Source organism: Mauremys reevesii, linkage group 1 (genome assembly GCF_016161935.1).
Source record: "Mauremys reevesii isolate NIE-2019 linkage group 1, ASM1616193v1, whole genome shotgun sequence".
NCBI lineage: Eukaryota > Metazoa > Chordata > Testudines > Geoemydidae > Mauremys > Mauremys reevesii.
Window position 1 is genome coordinate 304381143 of NC_052623.1, and position 27399 is coordinate 304408541.

Genomic DNA, 27399 nt, shown 5'->3' on the forward strand with positions numbered 1-27399 from the left:
CAGGAGTAGATAAAGTCTATGTAAACTGCACAGAATGTTAAGTATCTTTTTATTTAAGATGTTCTTTATTAAGGCACCACACTTTTCACTATCTGTAATTCTGAACTGTGCTTAAAATAAGACACTCTCTCTCTGTGTATATATATATAATATAATGGATCAAAGGCACTCCTGGCATAATGTTATCCTGAAGGAGGAATATTTGCCAGATGTGGATTAAGACTACTATGTTCAGGAGAATAATGCTAGGTGACAGCAAAAGGAAGAGATAGTACATGCCCTTGGGTATACAGGGATGAGGTCCAGTGGATTGAGTAGGTCACTGGGGACCAGGCGCTCCTGCATGTTAATCCTAGCTCTGCCACAGATCGCTGTGTGACTATAGGAAAGGCACTTAACCGCTCTGTGTCACAGTTTCCCCATCTATAAAATAGGTGATAAGTGTTGTGAGGTTATTTACATAAGGCCAAATCACGGTCCCGTCTCAGGCTGGTCTCTCTTCCATTCCCTCGTGATTTTGTCCTTTTTCATTAGTTAAATATTCCGCCCCCCCCCCCCCCACTGTTCTGTAAAAGAGTCTTTAAGGCTAACATGGATTTTTTTTTTGCATGATGATCATAGATGCGTGTGGCACTGGGGGTGGCTCTGGCTAGCTGCCCAACCTCATGGGTAGGTACTCACATGGCTGGCCTGAGCTACTGTGGCCACACTGCTCTTTTTAGTCTGCTAGTTCAAGCAGAGCTAGCATGTGTCTGTCTACCTGCCCTGGAAATGACATTTCCTGGCTACTGTGTTGACACATCCACTGAAGTGAATGGAGTTTTGGTTGTGAAAGATACAAAAGTGAGCCCTCTGTGGATATTGATTTAATGTGTGACAAGAATTGAAACTCTCACTCCTGTTACAGGTAAGAAGCCTCCAAGAGCATACAAATTCAAAACAGAATGGGCAAAATCAACTACTTAATGTACATCAACTGGGTAAAGACACATCACCTGATTCTCCTCTCAGTCATACTGCTGTAAAAAGGCAGGGATCTCCACTGATCCTATGCAGGTATCAACGGGAGAAGAAGCAGGCTTGCAGTGCTTCCTCTCATTGTGATTCAAATCCATTCTTACCATGTTGATTGAAATATCTTATCTGTATAATCCCCACTGCGCATTTCTTAGTTTCTATGGCACATAGCAGGCTTATCATGGCAACAGCAATGGCTGAACATCCTAATGTTTAGTTGTCATCATCTTTTTTCTTCTGTCTCTTTCTGATTTTGGCTTTTCCTCTTAGCTTAATTATATAGCCAGTGATTGAATTATCAAGTGACAGCTGCTTCAAGTGATCACAACTCATTCAATGGCAGCTAAAGTTACCAGACAGCAAATGTGAAAAATCGGGACAGGGGGTGGGGGTAATAGGAGCCTTTATAAGAAAAAGACCCAAAAATCAGGACTGTCCCTATAAAATTGGGACACCTGGTCACCCTAATGGCAGCTGTGTTGTTTTTAATACAAATGATTTGGTTTCTGAGGTTTTGTGCAAATTGAACAGCAGATGAAATAACCAATGGCTGAATGAAGTGGAAGGCGCTGTGCTGCATTTCAGAATGAATCTGCCCCTTCTTACAAGGCAACAGTTTAGAGAAAACCAGATGACTTATTTTCTGTCCGGCTAAAACTATTAAATATGTCATTTCGCTTTTTCCAGGTTATACTGGATCTCAAGGTTTTGTATTTTCCAGTCCTTCCCTCTATAGCCAATGATGTTCCAGACATAGCCAAGAGTTACAAGACACTATTTGCTAAAGGGAGTTAATCCCCAACTTTTGATTAGCCATTAGTAACATTTTGATTAGCCATCAGTAACCTGTACTGAGCCGGTTAAGTACTGTCTGTGTGTAAAATTCTTAGTCAAATTTAGGTCGGAAAGTGCCATCTTCTCCTTTCCAGATTCTGTCAGCTATTTTCCCCATATTTTTTTTCATAACTTTGAGATGATTCTCATGCAGGAGTGTCTGTGTTAAGTATTTCTCTCGTTTGATCTTGCTCTTCGTCTTTTGTGATACATCCGGAATTACGTATGAAACAATAAACTTCACACAGTATATGACATGCTAGGGAAGATGAAAATCAAGAATGTCAGTCATGCAGAATAGGCTATTATTATTACTAACTAGGAGTTGAAAGCCCATGCTGTCGCACAGGTGTAATTCACAAAGTCATGCATGGTAAAAAAAAAGCCAAAAATGACTGAGATCTTAAAAACTGGATGGTAACTGACCACAAATCCCATTCGTGATTGAACCTGGTGATATTTTGAACAAAAAAGAGCTCTCAACCATGCTTGTAGCTGTGTCCATTGCTGCACACTGACTCAACAGATATTCTAGGCTTCAGAGTGATGTTTGGGATGACTGTGTGTGCTGGTTGTATTGTGTGTGTGCGTGTGTTGATTTGTGTATGAGTTTTGTTTTGGGAGAGTTGTGTGGATCTGTGCAGGAAGCAAGCGAGGGACAGTGTGCTGCGAGTGTGCTGTGGTGAGAAGCTGTGTATATTTGGGGTTATTGTGTATGCTGGCTGTGTTGCTGTCTGGGTAGTTGATTTGTGTCTAGGGGGAGTGTGCTGGAAGAGTGGTGTTGATTTGTGCGGGTGGTGAATACGCGTTTGTGCTGTGATGTGACAATTGGGCCAAGTAATCCACCCTCTGTGCAGTCTCCCTCATACAACCAATGAAATTGTTGCATGCAAATAGGGGCAGAGTAAGGGTGACGGATGGTTGAGTTATCTCTGCTATCACAATGGCCGAGGCCTCTTGGCATGGCATAGATCCATGCCTTACTGTATTGTGCACTGCACAGGTATAATTTGTATAGTCAAAATGGCTGAGAACTTAAAAACTGGATGGTAACAGACCACAAAACCAGTGATGATTCAACCTGATAATATTCTGAACATAAAGAGCCCCAAAAGCATGCTTATAGCTGCTTCCATCACTTCATGCTGATTGTACGGACATAATAGGCTTCAGAATGACACACAAAGTGACTTTCTTGCAATCTTATTATATAGATGAAATGTTACATTAAGGTACATTTGCGTTTTATACCAAAGTAGCTAAATTTCCCAGTGAATACAGAAGTCTGGAAAGGAGCAATGTCCTGGGAAAAATTAGTTGTCTGAAAACAAGAGAGAGCCAGGAACTCCTAATTTGTAATCCTGGCTCTGACAGTGACTTCTCCCATAGCCTTGGGAAACTTGTTACCTGATGACTTCCTTTCTGGGACTGACCTCTCCCCCCTTTCCCTCCCCATCTAGCTTGAGTCTCTCTCTTCCTGTAACTATTGGAGCTGGTGCAGACTTGTCCAGGTGACTCTAGGACTTGGGCACATCTCCTCTGACCTCCTCCCTGGACACTGACCCAACAGCCATTGAAGTCAGTAGGAGTCTTTCTATTGACTTCAGTGGGCCTTGGATCAGGCCCTTGATGAATTTTATACAGAAACATTTAACTAGTGTCCTCCTCCCACAATTCTGAACAGCTTCATACCTCCCCAGATGCCTCCACAAAAGCCTCCACCTTTTCCCAGATGACTTCCACCATGCAGTACTTCCAAAGCTGTGTGGAAATACAAATGTCTTACTAGTAGATGAAATAGAATTTTTGTAACAGCAGTGCTGTATTCCACTCTCTATATGGCCACCCAATAGACTTAGCTGGGGTATACTAGAAGACAGGTCAGTCCCAGAAAGGAAATCATCATTTAATACGTTTTCCATTCGGGATCCTGCCCTCTCCCTGAGACATTTGGGATGTGATGGGCATTAAAGAAAATTAAAAGGGTGGGAGAGAGAAGCAGAAAATAAACTTCCCTAAACTTAATAATATTAGAATATTTTGAAGCAACTGCTTGGAATATCTTCCTTTTGAAGGCTGCTTCTGCAGCGGAATAGAGGCCAAGCCTGTATTGTTTTACTGAAGTGCTGATGGATTACAAGGTGGCACTTTACAGATCTTCTGTGATGGGCAATGCCCTTTTTGCCCAGGATGGTACCATGTGTCGAATGGACTGTGATGCCTTATTATTTATTATTTGCATTGTGGCAGTACCTAGGAGTATCAACATGCAAGGCACGGTACAGGCATAACAAAAGAACAGTCCCTTAGGCTTGGAAGTGTTTACAATATAAGGATATGATGAGACAATGAGTGGATACAACAGATTTGGAGCTGGTGTGCACAGAACAATGAAGGGGACAATTATGATTAGTGTAAGTAAGCAGTGGTCACTACATACCAGCCGCCTTGCAGTGGGCAAGTGTTTTGGCAGAGACACTGGTGAAAGGGCAGAAGGAATGTGGCCAAATCCCAGAGCTGGAAGAACCAGTCTGCATTGCCTCCAATATTTGTACGAAGGGAGGCACAGCCCAACTCTCTTGCACTGTGGGAGAGGTCAGAGTACAGAAGTCATTCAACCTCTCTGACTCAGAACCCCCATTTTTAAAATTGGGATAATAATATTTCCTTATCTGCTATATCAGACATGATGTGGATTAATGTCTGTCTGTAAACTGCTTGGTAGATTAAACATATTCTATAAATTACTATTTTTACTAATGTCTGCTCTGCTACTGCTTTTAGCTCCTTACCCATCAGATTTGCAGTTCAAGATTTTATTGCAAGTCTCATGGTATTTAAATCTTTCTTAATCACTGGACTCCAGTAACTGGGGATTTATGTTAGAATCTTTGCTTTTCCTCTTTTTTTAAAAAAATAGTAAGTTTCTAGCTCACAGGATTACAAAGAAAAGCCTGAAAATGCAAAACCTAAATGCTCAAAACCCATACAGAAAATAAAAAGAACCTAACAAAGTTAGCTTCACACTTGAGAACCATGCAGCTTCTCTGTTGCTCCTTTCCCAGCTAGAATTACAGATGCCCATATCTACCGTATAATGCTACCGAGCAGCTCTTTTGCTGTTCACAAAACAAAATGAATAACTTTGAGTGAAGAACATAATTAATTGCAAACTGAAAGTTCTTTTTTTATTGAGGGGAAGCCTAAAATTATATTTAAAAAAATCAAGACCTAATGTACTGACCTCCATGACAATGATGAAAGACAACTTGGCTGCAATCACATGCCAGTAATATATGTTGTGTTCATACTGATGCTGGTGCCCAGGAGGGTATCGGAAATCACGATATCTAAAGACAGTTCAGAAAAGCCAAGAAATAATTTCAGTAACTCCTGCAGTAATGCACTATGGCCAGGGGATGGAGCAAAATATGTCACATTTAACACAGCCCAGAGTCATGAGCTGTATACAACTGAAAGGATGGGTACATTTTACATCTACAGAATAAGCTGAACTTAATGAAATACATTTTTTCTCCACTATACCAAAAATATGTTTAAATCACCTTTATATTATTTTGCATAATGTATTATTAATTATTGAGGGAAATACAATGAATCAAAGATTTAGAAAACTCCATGTTGTTTTATTTTACCTTCTGACTGTTCTTGAGGTTAGCTGAGTCTTAATATTACTAAAGAGATTTTTATAAACAAAATTAGGATATTTTCTTATGTTTTCCTTTCCAACAATGAGAATAATTATTTGACACTTGCCTGCACGTCGTTTGGTTGCCAAGCCAAGGAAATGAAACTGGTTTGCTTCCATTTTTGAAGTCCGCTATATTGAAGACAGAAAGCGTATTGTTGATATACCCCTTCATGGTGTAATTGCTGTGATCCCCATAGGGAGGGACTGAAAAGGACCAATAATAAACCAAACGAGGAATCATATCAGATGTAAAAGCAATTATCATTGCCTATATTTTAGAAGAGGAAGACAAAAAGGGAGTAGTATTTAACTGGCAGCCTTAATATATACATAGCTTTTCCATGCACTTTAGATTTCAACAAATATGCATTACTGCACTAAAAATCAGAAAGTTTGCACTTTTCCTTTCAGTGGTTCTTTCTGCAAATAGATGTGCAGTCATTCAGTGGCAGAAAACAATCTCTCTGGAATGCACATTCTGTATTGTTTCTAAATTACATCTTTTGTGCAGGACACCTTCAAAGAGTTGTGCAATTAATGTTTTTTTCTTACGGCCACTCTCACCAAATTAAACATATACTACTGTATATTCCACTTCAGTCCACATGTTTCCTATCGACACCTGCTCACCATATATTTTAAACAACTACTGCCTGATGAATTTCAAGTAAAATGACACACACTAAGAAGCCTACCATTACAAATAAATTAAATTTCACAAGGAACATTTTAAAGATAATTCAAACTTAAAAAGCTACAGATTTTTCACCTATAACCTCCAAAACATTCCTTAGGGGTCATACCCAGCCCACATTCATTTCTGCAGCTGCTGGCTCGGAGATTCCAGTTGTCAGCAGATGTGGAAACTGCTCCTGATGCCAAGACAGTATTTCCCATCTTGCTAGCAGCTGCTTAATACCAGTTCACATACTACATGGCCTCTTATTGCCATCCTGTTCCAAAGAGTATCCATACCCCACTCAAGAGTGAGTGCCATAAACTGTATGTGGGAATCAGCCCTGTGGTTTTTTGCGGGGTGGTTAAAACAGTGACTCACGAAGACCTCCTGTTCTGGAAGAGTCATAGATTCCAGGGCCAGAAGGGATGATTGTGATCATCTAGTCTGACCTCCTGTACAACACAGGCCACCGAACGTCTTCAAAATAATTCCTAGAGCAGATCTTTAAGAAAAAAAACCAATTTTGATTAAAAAACTGTCAGTGATGGAGAATCCACCACGACTCTTGGTGAATTGTTCAATGGTTAATTACCCTCACTGTCAAAAATGTACGCCTTATTTCCAGTCTGAATTTGTCTAGCTTTAACTTCCAGCTATTGGATCATATTATACCTTTATTAAATATGTGTTCCCAATGTGGAGACTTATAGATTGTGATCAAGTCACCCGTGACCTTTTCTTTGTTAAATAGATGGAGCTCCTTGAGTCTAATCATTCTAATGGCTCCTCTCTGAACCCTCTCTAATTTATCAACATCCTTCTTGTGTTGTGGACACCAGAACTGGACACAATATTCCAGCAGCAGTCGCACCAGTGCCAAACACAGAGAGAAAATAATCTCTCTTCTCCTACTTGAGATTCCCCTGTTTATGCATCCCCAGATTGCATGAGCTCTTTTGGACACAGCGTCACATTGGAAGCTCACGTTGAGCTGATTATCCATCACAACCCCCAAATCATTAGATAGGTTCATCCTGGCTAGTTAAATGTTCTCCTTGGCTGCCTGATATTCAAAGGGCTGCACTATGAAGAAGGATCTTCATTGTTAAACTCTGCAATTGAGGGACTAGGCACAGGCTCAGTTTAACAACTGGGCACAACAGGCTTATGCCCAGCACTCTCAGTTCTGGCTGACATCTTGTGCTCCAGAATCTAAAAGCCAAAGAAGTCTCTTGTCCTTATGGCAGCAAATAAAACCTTGTCAATGTGAACAGAGTAGCTGATGCATTGATGGGGAAAGAGAATGGGAGCCAACTGGGGAGACCAAAACCCAGAGTGGGAAATAGAGAGGAAGAGAAAGTGAATGAATGAAAGCCATAGAAAAGGGGGTGGGATTGAGTGAGAGGGCAAAATTAGATATAGGGACAGAGGCAAGATTTAACAAAATCGATAAAGGGAGTGAGGAAAAATGGACAGAAAAGAGGAAAAGAACAGTGATTACAGAAAGTGGAAAATGGAAGGAGAGAGAAGGCAATAAAGTAATGGAAAGCATAAGGGAAAATGTATAACTTCAAAGTTGGTAAAACTGTATTCTATTTACATTCATGATAGCCTTTATGTTTAGGGATGACTTTCAGGGTGAATTTATATTTAATATACATAGTTCCTCACCTTTGGGGGGAGGAGTGACAAATATTCTTTGCCTAGGAGCAACCTTTGTACCTAAGGGAAGTCTTGATTTGAGGACATTTGTGATGGATACAAAACTCTGTGTATGTGTGTGTGTGGCGTGAGGAGGGGGGTTGACGGAAGACTGTGGAGATCTCTCTCATATGCTGGGTAATACGTCACTCACCAAGCAGACCCACTGTAAAGAACTTGATGAACAAGGTGGCAGGATCAAGAGTCAGACCCTGGTTCCAACTGGACAAAACTCCCATTGACTTCTATGGTACTAGGATTTGGATTAAAAAACCTGATTTCAACTTTTAGTGTGTTTTGATACTTTCAAGTTTAGCTGAGAAAACTCTCATCCATTTGGCTGACAAAAGGGAAAATGGCGGTAGCCTATGAGTAAGGAATCTTGTTTTTAAGTTTTTGAGGATAAATAACTACTTATGAAGGATTTTTGTAACATATTCTAGCATAAATTAAATGTAGGGTATGTCCTTTTAAAAACCATTTTCAAGAACTCTATGAAATGCTACATTGTTTAAATTCACACTAAGATTAGTTGTTTTTAGCATACAAATTCTCTCCAAAGGGTAATGTTAGAACAAAAATGCATGATATTAACAAGTTTTCTAATTGCAGGGGGCGGGGGCGTTTCCCCTCCTGCAGAATGATCTCCAGCTGCGTTGCAAACTGCTACAAGGACAGAAACATGGAAGCTAATTCTAAAGTGTCGTCTAAAAGGAAACACCACCCCCTCACCTCCCCCCTCCGAACTGTGGGCTGCTTTTTAGACTATCACGCTGAAAAAGTACAAACCAATAGTGTTCTCCATTTCCCAAGCTACACTGAACACAGTTTTCCATTTATACCATAACAAATTAAAATCAGTCTTCAAATCAACAACATCTGCTCTGGCATGGTACAACAGCAGCTCTGCTGCTTGAACTGCAAGTCCTAAGACTGATAGTTTTACACAAAAGTTTCTTGTAGCCTTGCAGGTGCTGCAAAGGTAATGTATGCAGTGGAAGACTATATGGTGCCTTAGGCTATAATAGCTAATCAGCAATAGCAAAACCAACAGTTGAGTGGAGAAGAGGAGATACAGATTCTGTATATTCAGGCTAATCAATCAGGTGGGAGGTACAGATGGTGAGGGAAAGTTCACATGTGTATATGTAGAAGCCCGAACCTCAAACAACAAAATAAAACGCCTTCTCCATCCTGTCAAACGCCTTCTCCAGGTCCGGGGACAGAAGAGTGAGTGACAGACCATCCCGGCATATGAGATGGAGTAGGTTGTCGACGATGGTCTGGCCTGGGATGGTGTAGATCTGGTCAGGGAGGTGTATGTCTATCAGCATGGACCCCAGCTGCAGCGAGATGGCTTTTGCTATGACCCTGGAGTCCATGCTGAGGAGCAAGACTGGGCACCAGTGCCTAAGGTTGCAGAGATTCCCCTTCTTAGGCAGCAGAGCAAGCATGGCCTACTTGCTCGACAGCAGAAGCACCCTGCTTCCTAAGGACTCGGCCCAAATGGAGGTGAGGTCTGAGCTGAGGACATCCCAGAACACGCAGTAGAACTGCATGGTCAGCCTGACGATGCCTGGATATTTGTTGGTTGGCATCACACAGAAGGCTTCCGAGAACTCAGACCGAGTGAGAGACTGCTCTAGCCAGTCCTGGTCGCCTGTGCTGACTGTAGGGAGTCCATCCCACAGGGTCCTGCAGGCTTCAGCATCGTTTGGCTCTTGAGTCCCTGGTGTTTCCTAAAACAACTGGGACTGGGAAAATTGCAGACGAGCCACTCACTGTGATCCTGCAGCCCTTATGTACTAATAATCTCACTGAAGTGAAAGGGAAATGTGTTGGTACTCAAGGACTATGGGATTGATTCCTAATTAGAGGGAGTAAAGCTGCATTTTAAATTTACCTGACTAGTGGTGGTTACAAGTATTATACATTTAAGAGCTGTTGCTTGCCTTTTGAGAGAGTGTTTACAACTAGTCTGAGGTAGCAGGATTTGTCTTATGGGAAAATGGCAGACAAGTAAGTAATCAATTGTGGGGGAGAATGCATCTTCAATAATCTAGAACTCCTTGCGCTGGAGAATGTGAGATAGCCCCCTCTTCTGAGTTGTGGAGGGAAAAGAGAGATAGACAGACCAAAATTAGTTCTTTGGGTCAGTCTTCTATAGAACCTAAAAATAGAACACTCTAACAACTTCCCGGGCACTAAAAGGAATCCAAACACATTAAGGTATCTAAATGCATAGTTAAATCACCAAAACAATCGTAACAATCTACAGCCTGCCTTTGACCTGTAGAGACAGCATACAATAACCATAACGATTATGATGAAGACATTTTAGTGTTTGTGCTCCCAGAATGGTTTAAACTAATTTTTAAAAATGCATTAGACTTTTTTTTCTTTCATGATATCTTTACAGGGCAGAGTTAAGGTTGTTTGGATGTCCTAACTGTGTGATAACATGTTTGGATTTCTTTTGGTGCATAACTGCATCAGGGTTATATGTGTTTTATTATTAGGTTTGTAGCAGAGTGACCCAAAGGAAGTTACTAATATATACTCAGAACCTTAACTGTAGCTTAATAGAGCTATTTTTGTCTGGGACTTTTCCTATTTTTTTTAATCAAAGTTATTATTAAAAATGTTGTAAATGAACACTAAACAAGAAAGCCAAAAAAACCTCCCTGGTGCCATGAAATATTTCTAATGATATGAAGATATGCACTATCAACTCTGAATCATTTGTATGTTAACTTTTAGCACCAGATTCACCAATAAATTCTAGCTGCTTGACACCACTCTGGAGCAGCACAAATCAGCCAGACATTACTGGACATTTAAGCTGGATTTACAGTTGCTTTGTATCACCAGAGTAGCACAAAGCAACTTGAATGTTTCTATCTCTTATCTTCTACATTTGCTTGTGAACCCCCCTTGCTCTAAATTGTCTTCTTGACTGCACTCCCCTCTACAATCCTTTATGCATCTGCATACACATGCACAGGAGTAATAGTATTTTTTTGTTGTTTGTCATAACTGAAAAATGAATCTGTCAGCAGAGGCTTACACAAAACCTTCTTCTTCAGAGAAACTTGCCACTAATTGCCCTCTTTCCAAATGGCTGCCATATCTGATTGTTCATTCAATAGTAGAGAAGCCAAGCTGCCCTCTGGGCAGATGATAGCACCATATGAAGTGAGAAGTGGCTATCTTTGCTAAGGACAGCCTGAGGCCTCAGTACTATTGAGAACAATGGATGATGGTGGCCATTTTGAGAAGGACATTAACTGAGAACACTCTGCGGCTCAGTCCTGCTGAGGGGGGAAAAGGCAGCCATTTTGAAAGAGGGCAGTTGGTGGAAATTTCTGAAGGATAAGATTATATGTTAGCTTCTGCTGGAGAACAAACTCTTGTGTACTTCATAATGGCAAAAAAGACCATTCCCTTTTTTCCAGCATAGCCTATGTGTAAGATTTCAGTATGATTTAACTATATGGGACGTTTGAAGAGTCTGCACTTGATTAATAAGACCATAAAAAGATCTGAAACCAAGTACTAAATTTCATAAAGGACTCATTTTTTAAATTAACTTTAACTCAGACTGATTAATGGATTTACTTGCAATTCTCAGAAAATTCATTTTACATTCGAAGGATAAGTGCTGTAATTTTGAGGCTACATTGTATTTTTCATACCTAACAAAGCTGTTGAATCTCTGCTTTAAGTGCAAAACTGCTTAGACGGGAAGACACGACCATAATAAATACAATAATAATTAATAAAGTTTAATTACAACCTAATTTCTTCAAAATCCATGCAGTTACCTGAAAATTCTTAGAAAATTCATTCTGTATTTAGTGAGTATTGTAAGTTTAGGGAGGATACACTGTATTCTTCATACATAATGGAAGGTTGGACACAGAATTTTCTCAAGGATATCACATTTAGGCCTAGGGTTTTTGAGAGCATGTAAATGACTTTGGAGCCAAAGTCTCATTTTCAAAAGAGACTTAGGATGCTAGATATTTAGGCTCCTAAACGCCCATGTCACTTTTAAAAATGGGACTTAAGATCTAAGTTCCCTATAAGCTGCGTGGCCACAGGCTATCAAGCGCTGCACAGGTGGGGTGAGGTGCCTCTCCCCCTGCAGCAGTCCTGGGGCAGCCTGCACCCCAATCCCCTCATTCCAAGCCCCACCCCAGAGCCTTCTGCACCCCCAGCCGGAGTCCTCACTTCCTGCACCCCAATCCTCTGCCCCAGCCCTGAGCCCCCTCCCACCGCCCAAATCATTCATCCCCGGCCATACCCCAGAGCCCACACCCCCAGCCGGAGCCCTCACCCCTCCAACCCTCTGCCCCAGCCCTGAGCCCCTCTCACACTCTGAACACCTTGACCCCACCACCGCCACACGTCACCTCCCTATTGGTGCACATAACAAAATTAATTCCGGACATGGATGTAAAAAATTAGAGGGAACACTGCTTAAGATCCTAAATTACTTAGGTGTTTTTGAAAATGTTACCTCTAGTCAGTCTGGCACGATACATATTAATATTTCACATCCTCGCTTGACTAGAATATTTAGAGTATTCCATTTTTTATAATTCTCAGGTCATACTTACATTGGTCACCACTGCCAGAATTGCTATTCCTTGCATGATTGGCTGCCATGCTCCTATATCTTGTGCTTTTTGTGGCACCATGCGTCTGAACTGGGTTGTAATCTTCCAGGCGTCAACTCGTATTTCCAACAAATTGTTAACAAGAGCCAGAAGAGGAGCCAGCGGGAATGATGCCACAAATAAAGTGACAAATCCAAACTGTATAACTGCCAATGAGAATGTGACATACGTTGGTGATGCCTTAACTCTGATGTGTATATATTTACCCACACCGTGACAACGACAGGAATGCATGTTTTAATGGTTAATCAGAGACTTTCTCTCTCTCTCTCAAATAGCAGACCTTGTGTGAGCATACATGCAGAAAAGTACAATAAACCCCTGAAAGATAGTGAGGCCTACCAAGAATGAACAATAGACTGTAAAAGTATGTGAGGTGCACACTCGCACAAAAAAGCCATATCTCATACATATGAACTATTCTGAATATTTAAATATCTGCTTTTTTTATATGCCTTCTTATCTTTCAGGCATGTACATTTATTTATTAATCCAGTGCTATGCTGAAAAGCCTCAAATAAGAATCACATTATTGGTGTTTGTGTGCTGAAATAAGTATGATTAAAATACTATTAAAGTATGGCTGGTTGCAAAGAAATTAAAGTTTTGACAGCTTCCAAAAAGCAAAAACTTGAAAGCTGCTGTAAATCTACAGTAAACTGGTATAGGAATGTGATGCTGCAGTGCTGGAGTTGAAGATGACAGTCTTCTGGCCCCTGACCTGCGGATAGGGTAATAGATGAAGAGGCAACAGACTGAGTCACACAATCCCTAGCTACAGAAGCCATACTGTCTTTGGTTGTAAACTGGATTGTCATTTATTTGATTTAGACTAACAATTTTTTTCATTTTTATTCATTTTGCACAAGCTTTAATCTCTATAACATGTTTACACTATCTATAAAATCATCAGACATTATTCATCTGAAGACTTTAAAAAAAAAAAACAAACACTTTTGCGTCCTGAAAATACTTCATGTGAATCAGAATTGCACTGCTGACTTACCCATTTCCAGATACTCATAAAACAATCCAAGTTTTCCAGCGGGTTGCAGATGGTAGTCCTGCTCCCAGCGGGGAATAGTCTTTTCTGATCTGGCAGCTGAGCAACATCTTCCAATTAGATTCTTAACCCAGCTATCAGTCAGGAGAGAAATGATGACTCACATTGTTAGTCTACTCTGCCAAAGGCTGAGCTATTGCAAAGATCTTGCTCTGGTGGTATAGCCAAGTTTGAAAATTGGTTTTTGATCATAACTGAACTACTGAAACTCCTTAATACAAACAATGGGTCTGTGATTCGCTATTGCCTTGTACCTTGTGCAGTCATTTACAGTAATGCAAAGTGGGTGCACAACACTACCATTCTGATCTGTGAGCGTTTCACAACCACTTTGCACTGGTGTAAAAGACAGCATCAGGCGAAAAGGCAACAGAGAACCAGGCCCAATATGTTCCTCAGACTGCACAGTTTTTAATCCCTCCTCCCGAAAAGCTCTTGGTCTGAAATGCGAGCACCAGAATTTAGGAAAATTGATGATATAGTTATAACTATTTCTATCTGTTACCTTAGAATAAGGAGCGGCAGCAGATGAGCTTTTAAGAAAAATGTGTATTGTTTGCACATAAATGTCCTTCATAATAAGGGAAGAGAAAATTTCCATTTGTAATAAGTGAAATGCAAAATGAGATATCAGCCAAATGCTTTTAAAGATTTGCATGAGGCATCACAGTTTTACAAAAGATGTGTTATTCCTTAAAATATACAGGAAGGCTTGCTTTTTCAATAGTGTTCCAAATTTCCCATCAATCCACCTTCTAATGTATCCCTCACTGTGGTATCTGGGCTTAAAGTAGTCCTTAAATATATCCTGAAAAACAGGTGCACTGAGACTGAATCTGAAACCATTTAATATCAAGTAAAATGTGACACACTTCCTTTATACATTATCCTTCCTCCTTTCTCATCTTACCTACAATTTTTGGCCTAATCATTGCAAATAGGAGTTAAATGGAAGCAAGATTTGGGCCTTTTCTCTTTTCCTCCATTTCTAAGTCTCCTTTACCCATATTTGTGTTTTAGGTCACTCCCTATTTCCAATCCCCTTCTCCACATTTTCTTCCTGTTCATCTCCTCTTACACTTCCCTCCTGCCCACCAGCCACCTGTTATCAAGGCCCCAGATCTACACTCCCTAATAAGGTTGTCAATATTCTGAATGTTATCTTGTTTAAAGCAGCTTTATTTGTCAGACAGCATGCTCTCTGTCTCCTAATCTTTCTCCTTCATTGCCTTCAATCCATGTATTGTTGTAGCCAGTGTGTATTGCTTGTGTCTGATTTAGATTGCAAGATGTTTGTGTCTGGAATCATTTGTTTTCTGTATTTGTATAGCCTTGAGCATTCTATCAGTGCTCAATAAATAATAAAAGTCCCTGATGCATATCCAACTCCCTGCATACTCCACTTGCTCCTCTGAATCACCGTATGTAGACACATTTTAATCTTCACAATTCAACTTTTCTCATCCTAAAGCATCAGTAATGCCTGTTACATTACTGTTGCAATGATTAAAAATGTCAGAATTGGGTGGATCTAGTTCTTTAAGTGCAAGCAATACCAGGCCATGTTAAGAATTGATCTGGGAAGGAAGCATGAACCTAGGACCTGACTACTGGTTGCAAGTGGTGATACATCGTGTGTGGTGATGGACAGGCATAAGTAATGGGAAGAACAGATAACTGGCTAAGCAAACTGGGACAATCACTGGCATAAATAAAATCAACTAGCACAATGAGACTTATTGGCTGTCAGCCTGAGGAAGGAAAAACTGACTCCTGTGGCAATTTTTTTAAATCTACAGATGTAAATACACAAAATCAGGCCTGTTGATTCTAAGGGACAGATTCTGCTTGTATTTGCAACAGGGTACATTTGAAGTAACTCTCCTGAAGGCAGTGGAGTTACTTTGGGTTTACACTAGTGTAAATGGGAATAGGATCTGACCCTAGTTTCTAGGACTCCCACCTCCAGTTTTCAAGATACAGTCAAACCTCGCAATAACGCGCCCCGCCATAACACGAAATTGCATATAACACGATCATAAGTTGGCTCCCTTTTAAGGCCTAATATCTGTGATCCCCAACGCCATGGCGCCCGCTGGGACATTGATGTGCCCCCGCCTAGTGCCCAGCAGGGGATAGAAGCTGCGGCCCCGCGCCTGCCGGGGACAGAGAGCACCAGCACCCGTAGCCTCGGAGTTCTCTGTCCCCGGCAGGCGCAGGGCCACGGCTTCTCTCCCCTGCTGGGCACTAGGCACTAGGGGGCGCACATCAATGCACCGCGTTGGGGACCACTGACTTAAACTGACCGGCTTGAAACCCCACTATACCACGACCCCGCATTTATCGCGATGGAATTTTTTGGACCCCAAACATCGCGTTATAGCGGGGTGTCACTGTAATTGTTATTATTTACGATTGTGCATACTTGAATGGTGAAGAAATGTCATAAATTTCCATTACAAATCCATCAGATACGTATTTAAATGAGTTTGTGCTGGTTCCCTCTCTTCGCCACTTCCCTTCGCTATACCTTTTCCAGCTTTCTGTACTTAGATCATTCCCTGTCTCCTGACGAGGCCCAGGGCAGGTGCAAAGATGTTTCACGCCCTAGGCGAAACTTCCACCTTGTACCCCCCACCCCCAGATGCCCCCCCTGTGGCAGCTCCGTCCCTCCGCCCTGAGGCGCCCCCCCCACGGCAGCTCCCCTCCCCCTCCTCCACCCTGAGGCACCCCCACAGCAGCTCCCCCCTCCGCCCTAAGACACCCCCTGTGGCAGCTCCCCACCCCTGCCACCCTGAGGCCCCCATAGCAGCTCCCCACTGCCCTGAGGCGCCCACCCCGCGGCACCTCCCCCCGGCCCGGGGAGCCCTGTGGCAGCTCCCCGCCCCAGCTCACATCTGCTCCACCTTCTCTCCGAGCACGCCGTAGCCGCTTCACTTCTCCCACCTCCCAGGCTTGCGGCGCCAATCAGCTGTTTGGCACCGCAAGCCTGGGAGGGAGAAAAGCAGAGCGGGGCGGCGTGCTCAGGGGAGGAGGCAGAGCAGAGGTGAGCTGGGGCGGGGAGCGGTTCCCCTGCATGCTGCACCCCCCCCCTTACTTGCTGCAGGCGGCCCTCTCCGTGCCCCCCTGCCCCAGGTCATTCCACTTAAATGCCAACGATGACCAGGGTGGTGAAGATCCGGCTGGCACGGTTGCCACCAAAGGACCCAAAATGCCGCCCCCCAAATGCTAGTGCCCTAGGCGACCGCCTAGGTCGCCTAATGGGTTGCACCAGCCCTGATGAGGGCAATACTATTTAATAACTTTGTGTAAGTTTTTTTTTTTTTTTTTTTAAACTAGAAATGGCTAAAAAGGGCTTTTTTTTTTTTCCTTCTCCAAACTAACAATAGATAAAACATCGTTTGCAAATGAGTGACGAGGCCCCGCCCCCAAGGGGAGGGGCAGGATAGGTAGATCAACTCGTGGAGGGGGGAGCAGGCTAGAAGATATGCAGCCTCCGGTTTTACTGTATCATTTTTACATTCAACATTACCCTTTGGGAATGTCTGTCATATGAACAGAGCTGTGAATGTCAAAATACAACTACAAAAATATATTTAAAAAACTAAAATAGCATTTTAAACACTTGTTCTGTGGAAAGTCTGACACAGAACAGTAAATACTAAATCGCGGTATGCCATTTAAAGCAATAATAAGGTGAAAATTGTCAGAGCCTCCAGTTTTGGTTGCCTCAGTTTTGGGCACTCAACTTGAGACATGTTGGGCCTGATTTTCAGTAGCGTTGAGCATCCGCAACTTGAACTGAACTCAGTGGGAACTGGGGATTGATAGCATGTTTGAAAAATCAGGCCCCAAGGCGTTTCAAGCTGGGCACCCAAAAATGGCATCCAAGTTGGAGACCATGGAAAATGTTGGTCTTGTTCTCCAGGTGCCTGAGCATATGCTGCTATTGAAATCTAAATGCCCACTTACTTCAAACAGAAGCAGGGCCTCAGCCATCAAATATTTGACTTTTTTGTTTCATTAGGTCACTTTTAAAAAACATTAGGTACTTACGGAAGAAGCACTTCTTGAATGTTATTCCAAATTGCTTTACCTCCCATTATTATTGTTAGCTGCGTTGTAAGTTCAAGGAGACAGCCGCCTGGATCACACTAAAGGTTGAAAGAGGTATGAAAAATGCTGCATAACTCTTCAGGCAAGATTATAGTGTTTTAAATAAAATATGTACTAACATTTTAAAAATTACATTATTTTAACCTTAAAAATAATCCGGGAAGACAAATGAGACAAATCCCTTTAATAATTTAGACAAAAGGCCCAACAGACCAAATCTGACGTTGCTATAAGTGGGCAGGATACCAGTGAAGTCAATGGAACAATGGCCCAGATCATACAGCCTCTCTGTGTTGCACTGTCATTACAAGAAGATCACTCTAGTGGAGGGGGATCCATGGATGGTGGAGAGCTGGTGCAGAGGATGTTATACCACCCTCTATCTGCTGCTGATACAGGTGTTCATGGGAAAGTGACTGTGGCTGGGTCTTTGTTATGCCACAGTGGTCCCTTGTGAGTCAATGACAACCTAAGTCACTTTAAGAAACCTTGAAGCTACTCTAAATTATGCTAAGGGGCTGGCCCAGCACACAGTTGGCCTAGAACTGGGGAAGTGCAAAGGCTACCATTGAACTCTCTTTCTGTGCTGTACACTCCTTGGCAATAGCTGAAGATCTAGGGCTTGTCTACACTCAAAATGCTACAACGGTTCTCCTGTTGGTGGAGGTAATCTGTCTCTTTGAGAGACAGTAGCTAGGTTAATAGAAGAATTCTTCTGTTGATCTAGCGCTGTCTACACTGGGTATTAGACCAGAATAATGACATTGCTCAGGGGTGTAGATTTTTCACACCCCTGAGTGCCATAGCTGGAATTGACCTAACTTTTTAGTGTAGGTCAGGCCCTAGACTAACATCTTACATTGTTAATGAAGAAAAAAAGATACACTATAGTGGATTCTTACCTCTTCATTTCTGTATTTTCCTAACCAATAAACTGGGTCCCCAGGGTATCCTACAAATTTACCCTTAAAGAATGCAATGTAGAAACATGAAGAATAATAGTTGACAAACTGGAATAAGAACATCTTCATGGTCAGACTGTTTTCATAATCAGTCTGCGTCCTTGGTAGTTCTGTAGTTTAAAAAAAACACACCAAAAAACAAAAAGGGAAAGAAAATTAATATTTGAACAGCTTTAGTGCCTCCGTCAAAAAATGTGCATGTGCCTTGCACGCTTGAATAGAATTTACAGCACAATTTAGATTGTTTAGGGTCCCTAATACAATGTACCCGTTATGTTAATTATAAGACTATTGTAAAGAGGAAAGAATTTGTCCTTTGACGCTAAAAGAAAAAGAGCAACACAATTCTCTATCGCTTTCATAGAAAGAGAAAATCCTCGCAGACTCAACAAATAACAAACATAAAACTTTGACATGACGGAAATAAACCATATTAAAATACCACTACTTTACACATCTAAAGTAGAACAGCTACTTTAATGTAGATGGCCTGGATGGAAAGAATAGTAATATTTGTGAATGGTTATGTTTAATAACGAGAGAAAATCATCTAGCATTGGACCAGTGACCATATTCTATTTATTTACAAAAAAGGGGCTGTTCTCTCCATAAACAATAGCTAATGTACTTGAATGTGTTATGCGGTACTGATCTGTTTTCATAAAGCCTGGGTATTATAGTAATCTTCCTAGCTTTGTCTGTTTCGCAAATACAAAGCTGTAAACAATTGATCTTTCATGCTGGATATACAAGGATTTCTTAGGCAAGGAGTAAAATATATTTCTTTGATGAAAGTGAAAAGCTGTATTTGAAAAATTCTAGAAGTCATTGCATGCTATAGAGGGAACATTCTGAAATACTTGGCGTAGATATTCATTTACTGGGGTCCTTATTATAAGAATGATGTTGTTTTCTGTTACAGTTCCTAGCTAAAGCATAAACTTACCAAAGTCAGTAATCATGATTGCCACTTTTTCATAGATGATGTTCAGAATCATGATGATTATAAAACTGATGATTGAAGCAGTTACTGAAGTGGCTGCCTGGGGAGTCAGGTACTTCTGAATTGCTTCTGTTCCATTAATGTGCCGTGGCAGATTTGCAGAAAACACAAGGAAAACTGAGAGTCTGTAGATGATGATGCCAATAACTGAAGCAACGATCAAAAGAATCTGAAAATAGAATACAATATATATACTGCTGTAAAAATCATATGGCTTGGGAAAAACAGTGGTTTGAAATATATATTACGAAGGGCAAAGTGAAACTAATTGGACCCTCTTTCTCCCCATCCCATAATATGAGAGCAAGGGGATGCTCTGTGAAGATAAAGCACAGTAAATTAAGAACCCATAAAAGAGAAGACTACTTTGTGTAGCATACGGTCAACCTGTGGAAAAAGAGATGGATAATTTTATGACAGATAATGTTTGTAGCTATACAAGCTAAGATAAGGAGAAAGGTAATGAGATCTCATGCTTTGGGATATGAGCCAGGTATTGTTGTTGCGGATTGTGGCCAGAAAAAAGCAACTGCCCCTCAAGAGAAACAGGCACATTTTAATTAGGGCTGTCAATTAATCGCAGTTAACTCACGCGATTACCTCAAAAAAATTAATCGTGATTAATTGCACTAACAATAGAATACCAATTGAAATTTATTAAATATTTTTGGATGTTTTTGTACATTTTCAAATATAATTGATTTCAATTACAACACAGAATACAAAAAGTGTACAGTGCTCACTTTGTACTATTTTTATTATAATTTTTACAGTGCAAATATTTGTAAATAAAAGAAGTAGTGTTTTTCAATTCACCTCATACAAGTACTGAAATGTAATCTCTTTATCATGAAAGTGCAACCTACAAATGTAGTTTTTTTGGTTACATAACTGCACTCAAAAACAAAACAATGTAAAACTTTAGTCTACAAGTCCACTCAGTCCTACTTCTTGTTCAGCCAATCGCGAAGAGATACAAATTTGTTTACATTTATGGGAGATAATGCTGCCCACTTCTTAATTACAATGCATCTGAAAGCGAGCACAGGATTTCGCATGGCACTGTTGTAGCCAGCGTCACAAGATATTTACGTGCCAGATGCACTAAAGATTCATATGCCTCTTCATGCTTCGGCCATCATTCCAGAGGGCATGCTTCCATACCGATGACACTCGTTAAAAAAATAATGCATTAATTACATTTGTGACTGAACTCCTTGGGGGCGAATTGTATGTCTCCTGCTCTGTGTTTTACCTGCATTCTACCATATATTTCATGTTATAGCAGTCTTGAATGATGACCCAGCATATTGTTTGTTTTAAGAACACTTTCACTGAAGATTTGACAAAACGCAAAGAAGGTGAGATTTCTAAAGATAGCTACAGTACTTGACTCAAGATTTAAGAATCTGAAGTGCCTTCCAAAATCTGAGAGGGACGAGGTGTGGAGCATGCTTTTAGAAGTCTTAAAAGAGCAACACTCTAACGCGGAAACTACAGAACCCAACAACCAAAAAAGAAAATCAATCTTCTGCTGGTGGCATCTGACTCAGATAATGAAAAAGAACATGTGTTGGTCCGCACTGCTTTGGATTGTTATTAAGCAGAACCTGTCATCAGCATGGACACGTGTCCTCTGGAATGGTGGTTGAAGCATCAAGGGACATATGAATCTTTAGCGCATCTAGCATGTAAATATCTTGCGATGCTGGCTACAACAGTGCCATGCAAACGCCTGTTCTCACATTCAGGTGACACTGTAAACAAGAAGCAGGCAGCATTATTTTCTGGAAATGTAAACAAACTTGTTCATCTGAGCGATTGGCTGAACAAGAAGTAGGACTGAGTGGACTTGTAGGCTCTAAATTTTACATTGTTTTATTTTTTAATGCAGTTTTTTTTGTACATAATTCTACATTTTTAAGTTAATCTTTCATGATAAAGAGATTGGACTACCATACTTTTATTAGGTGAATTGAAAAATACAATTTCTTTTGTTTTTTACAGTACAAATATTTGCAATAAAAAATAAATATAAAGTGAGCACTGTATACTTTGTATTCTGTGTTGTAACTGAAACCAATATATTTGAAAATGTAGAAAACATTGAAAATATGTAAATAAATGGTATTCTATTATTGTTTAACAGTGCAATTAATCACGATTAATTTTTTAAATCTCTTGACAGCCATAATTTTAATCAGTCATATCATCTGCATTGGTTGAAATAATACTTTCATGTTCAGTATTCTCTTTTCCCTTGTTTTTCGTCGAATCTGCTTCTTTCCCCATTTTTATTTCTTATTAGCTATCTAGTTTTTATTTAGATTGTAAGTTCTTCAGGGCAGCGAGTTTCTCTTCTTATACGTCTGTAAAGTGACATTTATCCCCTGCCCCCGCACCATAGACATAATACCATAGTAATAAACCAAATCACAATACATGTTACAAGATTCTCTTAGCATTCTGAATCCCAACCAGCCAGTTAGTTATTTTCCTCACTGTGCTTGAGACATGAAAACCCAGAGCATAGCCGCTTCCCTGCTGGCCAGCCAGATTCTGTACAGTCCTTGTGCTCCAACTTCATTTCCCATCACTGGTGATGGTTTTCCGGCTACAGGATGTTGTACAGGCTCTGGGAGCATGCAATATATTAGAGCCCTTAGCTTTTAGAGATGGCTTTTCTGGGCAGGCACACCATGTTACATATTGTTTCATGAATGGCTGGACTTCTTTCAATTTTTAGTTTTAATTAAAGTAGCAAGATTCGGAAAATCAAAGAGCTCCCAGCTTTGCTCTTTTAAGTGAAACGAAAAAGCTGAAAGAGGCCCAGTCGTCCATGACACGCTATTGAACTGAATGGCTGGAACAACAATGAAAGAAACTGGGAAGAAGGGAGGGGGAAAGTGCAGCCAGGTCTGTCCCCAAGTAATCCATTGTTCCACCTACCAGCAAAACATGTGGTACCATATTTTCAAACATAGCCCACAAGTTGTAGCCACAAAATATGCATAAGTATAAACTTATATGCACAAATATCTTTTTTGCATATGCAAATGTATGGTTGGTGTATGCAGTTTGGGCATGTGTGCAGATGCTTTTTGGGTGCAACTTAAACATCCATATTTGAAAATTCAAAACAGCCTGTCACTTTATTGACTCATATATAGTTTAGTTTTTCATGAAGCTATTATTTGTCAAGAGAAGTACATTATATTAAAGAATAAGATCAATAGAATTTTACCCAGAATAAGACTGCACTTATACCGAAGGTCATCCGTACACATTTTCCACAGGCAGTGTATGGCACATGCTCTTCTTGCTGGAAAGAGAGTTGATTTAGAAGGGGATTAATCATACATCTGCTCTTCTTTTAAATATATTTTCATGTGATCTCTTAAGCACTTTGATACGTTTAGGGCACAAGAATGGGAATCAGGATCCTAGTTTCTATTCCCAGACCTGACATCTTTGCCAGGTCCCCCTGGCAATTCATGTGGGCCCACGCTTTAAAAAAATGTTTAAAAAAAGTGTTCACTGATTTTGGGTGTTTCAGTTTTTGGGTGTCCAATTTGAGAAACGTGGGACCTGATTTTCAGAAGTGCTGAGCTCCCACTGCCCACATCAGCTGGATTAGTGGGTGCTTAGCACTTCTGAAAGTCAGGTCCCTATGTACCTGAGATTTGGCATCCAAAAACTGTCACCCAAAATTAGTGGACACTTTGAAAATTTAGGCCTCAGCCTCTTTGTCTCTCAGTTTACCGCCCTCTAAAATGGGGCTGATGCCTACCTCATCCAGGTGTAATGGGGCTTCTTTGATGTTTTAAAAAATCTTGGAGACACTCAGATGAAAGGTCTATATAATGGCAAAAATATTATTTTTTAGCCAAATCTTCTCTATCTAAAAATACCTTAAGAATTGTTTAGAATTATCCTTGTGTAGTAAAGATAATGTAAATTTTATAAGCTTATTAATAAAACCAGGTATCCTGTAGCACAAGATTATAACACAGAAGGGGCCACTTAAGGTAGATTTTTAACCATGTCAGTCTAGTTTTGGAACTTTTCAAGTCCTCTATTATAAACATTAATATAGTATGACTAGAACATGAAAGCAAAGCAAATGATCAGGTAAACCCGGTAGTGATGCAATAACAAAAAATAATAAAAACCTGACAGCTAAGCTGGAGTGAACCGCTAAAGCCACTTGAAAACGTATACAAAAAAAGGAGCTCTAAACTAAGAGCCTCATAAATGTGTATTGTGTTTCACTAGAATGAGAATTATTCCTGCCCAGGTGAACTCATTAATGTTATTAGCATCCATATATGCTTGGCCATAATACCTGTTTGTGCTTCTCTCATTCAGACACCTGTGGATAACAAAGTCTGAATACTGTATGAAATGCAACTTCTCTTCCTCCATTTTGTCTTGTTTTCCTGGCATGTCTCCAGGCTTTCAAGAACAATGAACAATCAGCGAGTCTACGGTTGCCAACCCTCCAGGATTGTCCTGGAGCAGGGGTAGGCAACCTATGGCACATGTGCCGAAGGCGGCATGCAAACTGATTTTCAGTGGCACTCATACTGCCCGTATCCTGGCCACCGGTCTGGGGGGCTCTGCATTTTAATTTAATTTTAAATGAAGCTTCTTAAACATTTTAAAATCTTATTTACTTTACATACAACAGTAGACTTATAGACAGAGATCTTTTAAAAACGTTGAAATGTATAACTGGCACGCGAAACCTTAAATTAGAGTGAATAAATGAAGATGCGGCACACCACTTTGGAAAGTTTGCCGACCTCTGTCCTGTCTCCAGGAATTAAATATTTAAATAATTAAATATTATGTCATGTGATGAAATCTCCAGGAATATGTCCAACCAAAGCTGGCAACCCTATCGGTGACCGCTGTGGACTTCTCACAAGAAAAATTATTCAATGCCAGACTGTTACCTGGGTTTAGAGGTACCATTTTGTGGCACCAGATCACTGTACTGCAGTCCCTCTGGCTGTTCGGAAACTGCCCTTTAGTAATCACCCCCTCACTTGGTGTTATGAATTACAGAAAGTTGTCAGTCCCAAGGTTGCAGTAATTGGTACAACCAGCTGCAGTGATAAATTTGATTTCTGCGAACTCCAGGCCTCACATTTTAGCCTGATACAGATTGGTGTATGCTAGGCCTGCAATTTATTAGATCAACATAATGGGTCAGATCCTCAGCTGGTGCAAACAGAGGTAGCTCCATTGACTTCAGTGGAGAAATGCTGATTTATATCAGTTGAAGATCTGGCTCATCACTTTCATGAGGTCTTTGTTTGAATTTCTAGCTTTTACAGTTTGCAGTATGACCAATTCTAAAAACATTCCTTACCTGTGTGATTTCATTTGTTACTACATGAGTGCATCGTGCTTCGTATTCTGGACGTATATATTCTTCCTGCTCTAAAAATTCAACAGTGTCCCATTCATATTCCAGTTCAGCCTGACGTCGCTTCCAAAACTCCAGAAACAAAGTAACTAACCAAAGGATAAACAAACAGAACTCTATCACATGTGCACCGAACAGCATTTGAACTCCTATGCTGTAACATGTGAATCATTAATTTTTTAGATCACTTTTCGGAGACATAGAATATAACCTTTACTGGTTGGTGGGATAGTGCCAAGACTTTCTCAGGGAGAAAATAACTGGATCTATTTCTTTACCTAATTACTGCTCTAATGATGGAGGTGTTTTTATTATATCAACCTGTGGATTCTTTATGCTAAAGAATGCACAAAAGTTTATTTTTCCTTTGTAAAATGGATAGAATATGAACAATTTGGATTTTATATTTGCAGGATGGTTTTTCAAAGCAGATTGTTTGATTAATTGAAGGACAATAATTTTGGAGAGTTATGGATGTTTTTAAAATAAAACCTTAGCGCATATAAAAAATTGCCATATGGAAAAGGCTAATGCCCATTTATTATACACTATGGAGTTAGTGCCACACCTACTAAAGGTTTTCCAGAAACAGTTACAGTCAATTCACCAAAACCAAGCATGCAATAAACAGACAGACTCTAAGGGCCAGCTTGGGGAGCACAGAAACTACTCTTTCCAAGCAAGAGGCCAAAAAAGGGGAAGTGGGGTCCCCACCTTCTGTATCAGCCTGCAGAGTAAGGCCAGTGAACCAAAGAGGCACAAGCTCCCCTATCCCTACATTGGGTCACTGGTCTGGTCCCCAGAGTAATTTAGAGAATCTCATCGGTGCTCCAATTAGCACCAGCTTCAAAAGGCCCTCAAGGACTGTTCCAGTAGCTGGGAATTATTGGAGTGCACGGTTGTCCTGGCCTTACAGCCTGCTGCCCCTCACTCTGCCACAATCCCCGTGCTAGCAACCAGGAAGCGAGTGTGGCCCAAGAGATGCTATGATAGCTCGGTCACTGAGGGAGCTGCCTACACAGAGGGAATCCTCCAGGTGTGATAACTTTATAGCTGTTTTGTACCGCTCAGGCCTCAGAGCAGGGCAGGGTCTTCTGTCTGTATTTTAACTGATCTTTTCTTTCATTTATTCTAAGGAGGCATTCTCTACTGGTTAAAACAAATGACTGGGAGTCTGGAGATCTAGGTTTTAATCCTGTCTGGCCTTGGACATGTCACTTACTATAATTTAGTAGTCCAGACCCACTTTACAGGGGGTATTGTGAGGCTGAATTCATTCATGTTTTGTAATTATTTGAGTTCTCTGAAGGGAACATATTACAGAAGTACCTTTATTAACAAGTATATTAATGGTAGCAATGCAATCATAGGGCTAAAAATGTATCATTCCTCAAATTATTTGGACCAGTCTATCTACAAAAGTATTATAATTCAATGAAAATTACAACTGAAATGGCATCACTTGGATTCAGTACAATTTTGATTGACAATTCACCTCCTTATAGAGCGGGTTTATGACGAGAATACTAACAGACCCTTGTACGCATTATTGTAGTTATGCAGTTTAACTTTCCATTTATCATTTTTGGAACAACTCTCCAAAACAGAAAACCACAAATTTTAATTAAGAGGCAAATTACAAATAAGTTAACAACAGAAAAAGGATCAAATTAACATCAAACTGTTCTAATCTTTGATTTAGGGAATTTCCTGCTGGTATCTTGAGCATAGTATACCTTTGAAAAGTTCTTAAAAGAATCACATTTAACTTAACAATTATTTTATTGAAATAGTTACTTTTAAGCACTTTATATTAAGCTCATTATCAAAAGATCAAGGTAGAACATGTTTTACAGTAACAAGCACATTAACCTTTCCTTATCAAGCTGACATATTGTTCTAAAATGTTACAGTAGTTGTCTTCTGTAGGCTACCTTTCATGCAGCACCACTGATAACAAATGAAACTTACTTCTGTAACTTTGTTGATTAGCTTCCAAGTCAACATTACTTGTTAATCACCAACTAGTAATCACTCTGGTTAAGGGGCTACAGTTAAAGCCAATTAGCAACCTGGCTAATATGGACAATCCACAGAGGCTTAATGAAGGTGGGGCCCTCAGGCTCCTCCCTTGGCCATAGACAATGCTGCTACTACTATTTCACAGTCCCCATCTCTCTGATGGGAGAGAAGGGG

The 27399-nt window shown here is 40.5% G+C and overlaps 1 protein-coding gene across 2 annotated transcripts in view; it reads right to left on the minus strand.

Annotated features, from left to right (window-relative positions):
• Positions 1 to 520: 520 nt before the first annotated feature.
• The window catches only part of ANO6 (anoctamin 6), a 99683-nt gene continuing 72804 nt past the window's right edge, over positions 521 to 27399 (minus strand). The window contains exons 11-21 of one of the 2 annotated variants that reach the window (XM_039509372.1): positions 25147 to 25292; positions 23014 to 23091; positions 19713 to 19938; positions 18707 to 18876; positions 17745 to 17842; positions 13632 to 13762; positions 12566 to 12771; positions 5629 to 5831; positions 5096 to 5201; positions 4292 to 4435; positions 521 to 2110 (exon numbers count right to left, since the gene is read on the minus strand). In XM_039509372.1, coding sequence (XP_039365306.1) covers positions 1904 to 2110; positions 4292 to 4435; positions 5096 to 5201; positions 5629 to 5831; positions 12566 to 12771; positions 13632 to 13762; positions 17745 to 17842; positions 18707 to 18876; positions 19713 to 19938; positions 23014 to 23091; positions 25147 to 25292 — 1715 coding nt within the window. In that variant the 3' untranslated portion in view covers positions 521 to 1903. The remainder of the gene's footprint in view (positions 2111 to 4291; positions 4436 to 5095; positions 5202 to 5628; positions 5832 to 12565; positions 12772 to 13631; positions 13763 to 17744; positions 17843 to 18706; positions 18877 to 19712; positions 19939 to 23013; positions 23092 to 25146; positions 25293 to 27399) is intronic. The other variant, XM_039509381.1, reaches the window with a different exon arrangement.